Source organism: Eublepharis macularius, chromosome 7 (genome assembly GCF_028583425.1).
Source record: "Eublepharis macularius isolate TG4126 chromosome 7, MPM_Emac_v1.0, whole genome shotgun sequence".
Taxonomy (NCBI): Eukaryota; Metazoa; Chordata; class Lepidosauria; order Squamata; family Eublepharidae; genus Eublepharis; species Eublepharis macularius.
In genome coordinates, this window is record NC_072796.1 from 125337730 (window position 1) to 125348106 (window position 10377).

At 45.6% G+C, this 10377-nt stretch overlaps 1 protein-coding gene across 2 annotated transcripts in view; it reads left to right on the plus strand.

Annotated features, from left to right (window-relative positions):
* The window catches only part of ZHX2 (zinc fingers and homeoboxes 2), a 62929-nt gene extending 54068 nt beyond the window's left edge, over nucleotides 1-8861 (plus strand). For both annotated transcript variants that reach the window (XM_054985711.1, XM_054985712.1), the window contains exons 2-3: nucleotides 2445-5070; nucleotides 7634-8861. In XM_054985711.1, coding sequence (XP_054841686.1) covers nucleotides 2616-5066 — 2451 coding nt within the window. In that variant the 5' untranslated portion in view covers nucleotides 2445-2615 and the 3' untranslated portion in view covers nucleotides 5067-5070; nucleotides 7634-8861. The remainder of the gene's footprint in view (nucleotides 1-2444; nucleotides 5071-7633) is intronic.
* The last annotated feature ends 1516 nt before the right edge of the window (nucleotides 8862-10377 follow it).

A 10377-nucleotide genomic window follows, 5' to 3' on the forward strand; every position in this document is an offset into this window, starting at 1 on the left:
CCCCCTCACACACACACTTCTGCTTGTGCAAGGACCCCAGTGTATACAGAAATCTTCCAGTGGACCCAAGACATTCCGCACAAAGTCTTAAGATAGGAAAGACCCTGATTTGTGCAATAATAATATTTTGCATTTTATAGTGATTTCAAGTATTCAAAGACCTTATTATCTTATAATCCACATCCTATACAATAGCCCTGTGAGTAGGGTTGCCAACGCCAGGTTGGGGAATGCCTGAAGATTTGGGGGGGGGGGGTGGAGCCTGGAGAAGGGGGGGTTTCAGGAGGGGAGGGACCTCAGCAGAATATCATGATATACAGTCCACTCACCAAAGCAGCCATTGTCTCCAGAAGAACTGGTCTCTATAGTCTGGAGAACTTCTGTAATTCCAGGAAATCTCCAGAGAGAGAGAGAGACTGACATTAAGGACATTTATACACAGTCCTGAGGCTCTCTGGGATCATTTTTGTATAACTATGTGGCATATTTTATTTGGGACATGGAAATAATGCAAGCAAAACAGCCACAGGATAGATGAGTGATTTTTCTCTGGGTCCATGAGAATAGTCCAGAGGTCCACAAAGGGGTGAGCTCCTTTCACATTGAGCCAGCTGATGTGGAAACAAAGCCCCCCTCCTTTTTCTAGGAATGGCAACAAGGACTCTTGGCCTCAGTAGAAGCAGAATGAGCTCCCCTCTTTCAAAGGGCAGCAGCTCACAGAGCCACTGCTAACCACAATCACCTAGCTTCCAGATTCCCTCAAAAGGGTAGCCAAAAATGTGTGCTGCAGTAGTTTAGTCCAAGGAACTCTAAACTGGTTGAGTGATACCAAGGAGGTAAAATTCCAATGTGGTTGTCCTAGGGCCAAACTAGACACGATGACATCCTTGGCTCTGACCTGGGGACGCTGCTGACAGCCTAACACTAGCAATTAAAAAATACCGTGGGTGCACAGCATGGGAGGACGTTGTGCTCTTCTCCCCCCACCACCCCATGCCCTTTCAAGGGTCAAAGCAGCCATGGGGGGGCGGGCGGTCAGTCTGTTTTGGCACTTGAAAGGGTGGGGGGGGACAAGCACCTTGTCCCACAGTATTTTTAAACCAACAGCATTAGACTTTTAAAAGGTTAGCAGCATTCGTGGGTCAGACCCGGACCATCACGTCTGGTTTGGCCCATAGCTACTTCAGCTACTAAACTCATTTTCTTTATTTTTCAGTTTCACCACAGAGATAGAAGACCACTGTGCAGCCATAGACAATAATCACCAATGGCATTTTTTAATGAAATACCAAACATTCAGGTTTTGTGTAACATCAATCTTTTTCTATTTCCATCAGCAGCTTTGAAAGCTTTTCTAGGCCTCTTTTCTCCAGCCCTGTTCAGCTGGCCTCAGGCTAGAATTTATTAACCAATAAGGAATTTTCTTGCTTTCTGTGTTCCTTCCAATTGAAGGGGAAGATTGAATAGAACTTGGGTCAGGGCCTTCTGAGTGGTGGCCCATCAACCACCTTCTTAGCTCCTGGCTTTCTGGGCCATGTACAGGCAATACTAATATTGTACTTAAACTTTAATTTAAAATGTAGCTAAAGAGTAGCCTCTCACTAGAGGAGGAAGTCTCCATGGGGCATGTACAGCCTTTTCTGTATCTTGACAGGAGGTTGTCCAACACATGGTGGTAGCTGGGGCCAGGGGTTCTACTATAGAAAAGACCTTCCAGCCTGGCCCCACATTGCCTACCACTGCTCAACAGTCCAGTGAGGGGGAAAGGAGAGATCTTCAGGGACACACCTACATGTGATGTCATTTCCAGTGTGAAACCAGAAGTGATATCATCCCATCAGTGCAGTGTTATAGGATTTACCCAAAACTTCATGATGGGGATGAATCCTGGAGTACTGTGCTGACGCGATGATGTCACTTCTGGTTTTGTGCAGGAAGTGATGTTGCATGTTGCTGAAGAGCTTATCCCCGCCCCCCAAATTCTCCTGTCAGGGTGCCAGTGACAGCTGGCAGCCCTACATTCTTGAGCACCCATGAGGGAGAGGAGGGGGGCTTGGGAGTTTGCAAACAAACTTTAAAACAAAATGGAGCTCACCAGGTTGCTACAGTTTGAGAATTGCTGGACAGGGAAAATTGGTTCTAGAAATGAGAGGTAAAGGCTAACTCTACCAAGTAAAAGGGAGATTAGTTGCTATCAGAGGCATGTAGTAGAGAAAAGGCTCAGCCATAAACCAGGGTCGAAATGTCATTTTTTTGGGCCCCATAATGCACCCCCATTCCAATCCCATCAGTGCATAGAAAGGATTCCCTGCCCACCTTCCCATCCATATGCCGTAGTAGTGTGAAGGAGGTACGACAGTAAAGTACATTACTACTGAAGATAACACTGCTGCTGGGAAAGTGTTGTGTGAATATATTGTAACGACTTGTGTTTTGTGTTGCAGGCATGACACAGCCCAGTTTGCTGGGTGACCACAGCTTGACGGCCAGGGCTGGTGCTAGAATTCTTTAGGATATATCCAAGGCGACCTCGGGAAAACGAAAAACCATCTAAGAGCCACTTTGGAGCTTGTTCAAGGAAAGAAGAAATCACTGCTGCCGATTGCAGGGCTACCATGGCTAGTAAGAGGAAATCAACGGTTCCGTGTATGGTGCGATCAACTGAGGCCATGGACCAGGAAGGTCCCAAGGACCCAATAGCAGGAAAGGCAGCTGGTGTTCCAGAGCGGGACTCAGGAAATGGTTGGTCTGCCCTTAAGGAGAACTGTGAGAATGACTGCGAAGTGATTGAGGGGAAATCATCCCCGGCCAATCCTGCAAGGAAACCTTTAGGCGGTTACGAATGTAAGTACTGCCCCTACTCCACACAGAACTTGAATGAATTCACAGAGCACATAGACAGCCAACACCCCAACGTGATCCTCAACCCTCTCTATGTATGTGCAGAGTGTAACTTTACTACCAAAAAGTATGATTCTTTATCCGACCATAACACAAAACTCCACGCTGGAGAGAACAACTTTAAGCTAAAGTTAATCAAGCTCAATAATCAGACTGTCTTAGAGCAGTCCATTGAAGGATCAAACAACCCAGTTGTTGCTGAAGTCCCTGAGTACGAGGTAGTTCCCCTTGGGGCAAGCATGGCAAATAAAACTAGTCCAAATGCGAACACTGGAAAGTCTAAAGGGGAGGCCAAGAAAGCTTCCATAGACAACCACTTGGACGGGTTCCGCAGTCTTGTTACTGAAACCAGTGAGCCTATCGCCTGTATTAATAGAGCGGAGCTCCTCCAAGATGTACTAGCTCACGTGATGCCCTCGGTGCAACTCCCACCAAATATCAACCTGGTTCCCAAAGTCCCCGTACCGCTGAATAGTACCAAATACAATTCTGCACTGGACACTAACACAACCATGATTGGTTCCTTCAACAAATTTCCCTACCCTACACAGGCAGAGTTGTCATGGCTGACCGCAGCATCCAAACACCCAGAGGAGCAAATCCGAATTTGGTTCGCGACTCAGCGCTTGAAGCATGGCATCAGCTGGTCACCTGAAGAGGTGGAAGAGGCGAGGAAGAAGATGTTCAATGGCACCATCCAACCCACAGCCCCTCAGACCATTGCTGTTCTGCCAGCTCACGTCACCCCCACGAAAATGCCGCAGCCGCTTATCCAAACAGCTGTGCCTTGCCAGATACTCAGTCAGACTGGCCTGGTTTTGACACAAGTGTCCAACGGATCCAGTGTTGCGCCAATTACACTTGCTGTCACTGCCAATCAAGGGCAGAAACGGTGTGCGCCGAACCAGTCGGCTGCCCCAGAAGCGAAACGTCCCCATGTCATCCCAGCAGAAACCTCACCGAAACAGATGACTCCTACTGCTTCGGCTCCTGCTCCCCCTTCGGCTCCTGCTCCCCCTACCGTTACACCTACAGTGCCATCTCCTGCTATGCCACTGGCCTCACCAAACGACCGCAAGAAGACCAAGGAACAAATAGCAGCTCTGAAAGCAAGTTTTATAGTCAGCCAGTTTCCCGACAACACGGAAATATACAGGCTTATAGAAGTCACGGGTCTCTCCAGAAGTGAGATCAAGAAGTGGTTCAGTGACCATCGGTACCGAAGTCAAAGAGGAATTGTTCACATCACGAGTGAATCCATAGCCAAGGACCAGCTTGCTCTCGCGGCTGCACGGCAAGGGCATAGTTATGACCCCCCCATAGACTTCATGACCCAGAAGTTCAAAGAAAAAAGCCAAGAGCAACTGGGGATCCTTGAAGAAAGCTTCCTGAAGAGTTCTTTTCCAACCCAGAGCGAGCTGGAAAGACTTAGGACAGAAGCCAAGATGACTAGAAGAGAGGTGGATTACTGGTTTGCCGAGCGGAGGAAGCTCAGAGATAATATGGAACAAGCAGTCTTGGACTCAATGGGATCAAGCATAAAGAGTCACAGTCAAGGAGCTTCCAACGGTGCAGTAAGTCAGACGGAGCAGATGAATACCTCCCAGGCACCAGCATCTTCGTCTAGGTGTCCTCCAGCCTTTGCCACCAATAGCCAAGAGCAGGTCCACTTACTAAAAAGCACGTTTGCAAGAACTCAGTGGCCCTCACCACAAGAGTACGATGAGTTGGCAGCTCAGACGGGGCTCACTAGAACTGAAATAGTGCGCTGGTTTAAGGAGAACAGGAGCTTGCTGAGAACCGGGACGTTAAAGTGGCTGGACCAATGCCAGCAACAGTATGGAATTGACGGATATAAAGACCCCAAAGGGCCAATTCCCATCGTGATTACAAAGATCGGTAATGATGTTGTTCAGCAGCCTAACAAGGAATTTCTGAAGGTGGGGAAGCTAAACAGGGAAGGAATGGAGAGATCGGAATGCAGCAGTCGAAGTAGCCAGGGCAACGATGATACCCAGGAAGGCGGGAACACAAGTTGGGTGGAGGTGACCATAGAAGACGACAATCCCTCTTCAGACAGTATGAATAGTTTGACCCAAATAGTGCCTGAAATCAAAGTAGAGTATGATTCCGAAAGTATATCTGGTGATATCTCTCACACCTAGACAGGTAAAGATGCTTGTGTTTTTTACCTAAGTTTGCCCGTTGCCTTCTCCCCCACCCACACATAACTTTCTTTGTTACTGCCTTGTTCACAGTTCCCGTTCTTGTTGCTCACGAGCGCATTTTGAACAGAACGCTCTTGTTCAGGCGACTTCGCTCAGTAAAGAATTTGCCAGTTTTCTTTCCTTTTGACAAATTTGGCTAGACATTGTTTAAGAAAGAAATATTCCACCGACGGCGTAGTGTTGCTTTAAGCTCTTTTATGGAATAATTGTAATGAGGAAAGAGTTTAACCATCACTTGTCCTCATAGCCATCCTGTGAAGTTGGTTTTCCTTTTACACAGGGAAAACTGAGGCTGAAAATCATAGAATCATAGAGTTGGAAGGGGCCATACAGACCATCTAGTCCAACACCCTGCCCAGTGCAGGATCAGCCTAAAGCATCTCTGACAAGTATTCATCCAGCCTCTTCTTGAAAACTGCCAGTGAGGGGGAGCTCACCACCTCCCTAGGCAGCTAATTCCACTTTTGAACTACTCTGACCGTGAAAAAGTTTTTCCTAATATCCAGCCGGTACCTTTGTGCATGTAATTTAAGCACGTTGCTTCGGGTCCTACCCTCTGCTGCCAACTGGAACAGCTCCTTGTCCTCCTCCAAATGACAGCCTTTCAAATATTTAAAGAGAGCAATCATGTCCCCCCTCAACCTCCTCTTCTCCAAACTAAACATTCCCAAGGCCCTCAGCCTTTCCTCGTAGGGCTCAGTCTCCAGACCCCTGATCATTTTCGTCACTCTCCTCTGCACCCTCTCGATTTTGGCCACATCCTTTTTGAAGTGAGGCCTCCAGAACTGCACACAATACTCCAGGTGTGGCCTGACCAAGGCAGTATAGAGAGGGGCTATGACCTCCTGCGATTTCGATGCTATGGCCCCTTTGATACAACCCAAGATTGAATTAGCCTTTTTTGTCACCGCATCACACTGACTGCTCATATTTAGTTTACAGTCCACTCTTACCCCAAGATCCCTTTCACATATACTACTGCCCAGAAGTGTATCCCCCATCCAGTATTTGTGCTTCCCATTTTTGTGGGCCAGATGTAATACTGAGCACTTGTCTTTGTTGTATTGCATCCTATTCACAGCTGCCCACTTCTCCAGAGTATTCAGGTCTTGTTGAATTTTAATTCTATCTTCTTGGGTGTTTGCTACTCCTCCCAATTTGGTATCATCAGCAAATTTAATGAGCAGCCCTTCCACTCCTTCAACCAGATCATTGATAAAAATATTGAAAAGTACCGGGCCAAAAAATCTCTGAATCAGCAGTTTGCCCAACAAATCCAGGGCCATCATAGCATCCGGATGTTTTTCAAGACTCCTAACACCTATGCCCTCTAGTGGGAAAACATACCACCCCGGTGTGCTTAAGATTTTCTACTTACGCATTTGGGCCAAAATCCAGTATAGATTTAAGATCAGCGGGGTTTACTTCGGGTGGAAGCGCAACCCTGAATTTTCTTTTACAGGTTTGGTATATTTTATTGTTTGTAAACTGGTGTGTGTGCGTGTGTGCATGCATTAACTGTGCTTTAAAGGCTATATTTATAAATTTAAATGTAAATAAATTTGCGTTGTGATTCTCATGTTTCTTTTTACTGTTTATAAAGTAACAGTTATCCGCATCTAGAGTGCGTCAGATAATGAGAACACAAAGGGGCACAGAAGTATTCTGGGTATTGAGCTAATTTGCTTGCTCCGTGTTGAGTACATCACCTCCAGTTAAAAGGGTCAGGTAGTAGGTAACATGAAAGAGTTCTACCTGAGACCCCAAAGAGCCACTGCCAGTCTGAGTAGCCAATACTGACCTTGACGGAACAAGGGTCTGATTGGGTATAAAGCAGTTTCTTGTGTTTTAAGACTGGGAAAGGCAGGTGCAATAGGACTGTGCAGTTCTTAAAAGCCATGCTTGGCTACTGAAAGCACAAAGCCCAACTCCAGAAAGAACCCAGTGGAGTTATTGATACTATTTCTTGTCCCCGAAAGAACTGAGAGGCATCCACAAGGGTACCCAGTATAGGAGAAAAATCCTTGGGGAGGGCAGAGGATAGCTGTTGGGATGCTTTCCCACCCAAGAAAACATTCTGCATGTTAAAAAATGAGCATTGGACTTACAACTCTTCTTTCTAACATGTAGTCCCATGTTTAAAAATTCAGAATTTGAGTTATTTTAAAAAAAGAAAACGAAAGAAAAACTTGTGCATGCTCATGGAGGATAAGAATCAGTGGCTACTAGCCATGGTGACTAAAAAGAACCTCCACATTCCGTAGCAATATACCTCTGAATACCAGTGCCAGCAGGAAATACCAAGAGGAAGTCTTGGCCTCTGTTCCCTCCAGAGTAACTGGTTGGCCATTATGCGAGACAGGATGCTGGACTGGGTGAACCACTGGTTTGATCCAGCACAGGTCTTCTTATGTAGGTGCATGAAAAAATGTGCTTTGGGGTAGGTGTGAATATGGATTCTTGCACTCATATAATAACATTCCATGCCTTTTTCTTTTTCTTAGGCATATCAATTGTTCTACTGGTTAGGTCTACTCATTAACTTGGTGACGACCTTGGGAGTCCACCATTACTGAGCCTGGAACAAATCTTTTGTTTTCGGAAATACGATATCTGATGAGTTTTTACTCCAGACTCAAACCATGCTGGCATAGTCCCAGTGAAGAGGAGACCCTCCTCTGTGGAGTAGCCACAGATTCGATGGTGCCAAAGTCCTGCAGTGGGCTTTTCCAAAAAGGGCCCTTGTATATATGTTTCGTCCTACTTGCTTGCCTTCTGTTGTACGTGCACTGGGAAATTATCATAATAATGTCCTAACCCACTGGGAAACATTTTTGCTGCCTTTCCCAGCTAGTGCGTGATAAGCTAAATTGATGCGGATCATTGCTGTCTCAAGGTCAAGTGTGGCTCATCTGTTGTCTTAAGAACGAGTAACCACTGTTACCCGCTTTGGAAACGATCAGGGAACCCTTCTGTCCTGCTGCATTAGTTTCAGAGAACGGGTTTCTAACTGTAAGGAGAGTTTGCTCAATCTCAGCATTCTCAAAAGTTTATCCAATCTCAACATTCACAATGGATATCAACAATCCATCCTGGAGTGCCCGGGGGCCTTGTTTGACTTTCTCAACACCCGTCTAGATGTGTTCATCCACATGCATGCAAAAAATAAAAAAAGTTGTCATGATGGGAAGCCAATCTCCTGTTGCATCCTGTATTTCACCCTTTGCCAAAACATCTGGACTGTGGAACTCTGGAAATGTCAGTTGTACACCTTTACTTGTTCCAAGCACCTTGAAAAAAAACCCTACACATAAGACAATCTCGGAACAAAAGGATTTTACAGCAGAGGGCCTAAGCATCTTTATAACAAAACTTGGTCATAATTCTTAGTTGGGGCAAAGTTGGGGGACATGTCTTTTTTTTGCCAGCCTTTCAGCCTTAGATATGGCAGCGTGCAACAGGAAAAGTTGTTTGGACTTGCCCCCCTCATTTTTTAGCTTGTTTCTAAATCTTCAAGTGCACTTGCACTTTCCACCCCCCCTCCCCCTTGTTGAAAGGTGGAGAGCAAATGGTTGTGTATAAAAGTTAACAGGTGACCTGCTGTGGTTTTGAAAGGCAGGTCTGTGGTTCCCAATATACGCTGCACAAGGATAGGGCATTTGAATAAAAAACTTTTCTAACATTGCTTAGTTGTTGTAATTCAATAAAACAATGGCTTGGTGGTTTCAGTAAGCCTTTCCTCTTGTCAATATTTTGTTTTTAAAAAAATGTTAATACTTGTATTGAGCATAGGAACCATTTCATTTCATGTAACATATTACTGCTGCTGATTGGTACCAAATGTTAGCAATATTAAGGGGCAATTGGAAGAAATATATGCACAAAAGAAACATATCCAGGAAATGACAGGCCAGTTAGCCTAATGTATGTCCCAGGCAAATTAGCAGAAACTATAATCAAATATAGAATTATTAGGCACATGGAGAAACAAAGCTTGCTAAGGGAAAATAACAACTGTGCTTATATACCGCTCTTCTAGACAGATTAGTGCCCCACTCAGCAGTGAACAAAGTCAGTGTTATCATTATCCCCATAATACAACGGGGGAGCTGGGGCTGAGAGGAGTGGCTGCCCCAAGGCCACCTGTTGAGATCACAGCAGTAGTGAGATTCAAACCAGCAGAGTGCTGATTTGCAGCCCAACCACGTAATCTCAGCATGGCTTCTGTAAAGAGAAGTTCTGCCTAACCAACCATTCACAGTTCTTTGAGAAAGTGAACAAACATGTAGGTAATAGTGACCTAGTAAACACTATATACTTGGACTTTCAAAAGGCTTTTGACTAGGTTCCTCACCAAAGACTAAGCAAGCTTAGCAGTCAAGGGATAAGAGGCCAGGTCCTTTCATAGATTAAAAATTAGCAAAACAAAAGGAAGAGAGTAGGAATGGATAGTTTTCACAATGGAGGGAAGTAAGCAGTGGGGTCCTACAAGAGTCAGTATTGGGACCAGTTCATAAATTATCTGGAATTGGGGGTGAATAGCGTAATGGCCAAGTTTGCAGATGACACAATATTATTCAGGATGGGGAAAAAAGACTGACTGAAGAGCTACAGGAGGATCTCCACAAATTGGGTGAGTGGACAACAATGTGGCCAAGTGTTCAGTGTAGGTAAGTGATGCGCAATGAAACAAAGTTCCAACTGTAGGTACGCACTAATGGGGGTCTGAACTTGCTGAGACTGAGTCTCTACACAAGATGCCTTTGCATGTGCGCACTAATGGGGGTCTGAACTTGCTGAGACTGAGTCTCTACACAAGATGCCTTTGCATGTGTTTGTAAGTGTAAGGAGATGCAATGTTAGCTGGGAAATGTACTTTAAAAAGAACCTCAGAGGGTTTGTTGATTTCCTCTTCACCCCGCCCCCCAAAGGCTCTGTCCATTTCAACTCTCCAGTCTAAAACTGGGATCACAACCAGAGGGCAGTGAGGAATGGAAATGGGTGGGAGCTGCCTTCTAGAGCCAGGCTTGAACCTGGAGAAGTTATAATGGGCTGAAGTTTCCCTGCTGGCATTTCACAGCCCCTTCAAACAGCTCCAGTGTATAGCAAAGCCTTTGCCCTGCCGCCGGTTCTTTTTAAAGTACCCTTCCCAGCTAACATTGCATCTCCCGACATATTCTTCAGGTATCAGATGTCTCATGTGGAGAGACTGAGAGGGAAAGAGACCTTGGGGTCATAGTGAACAGCT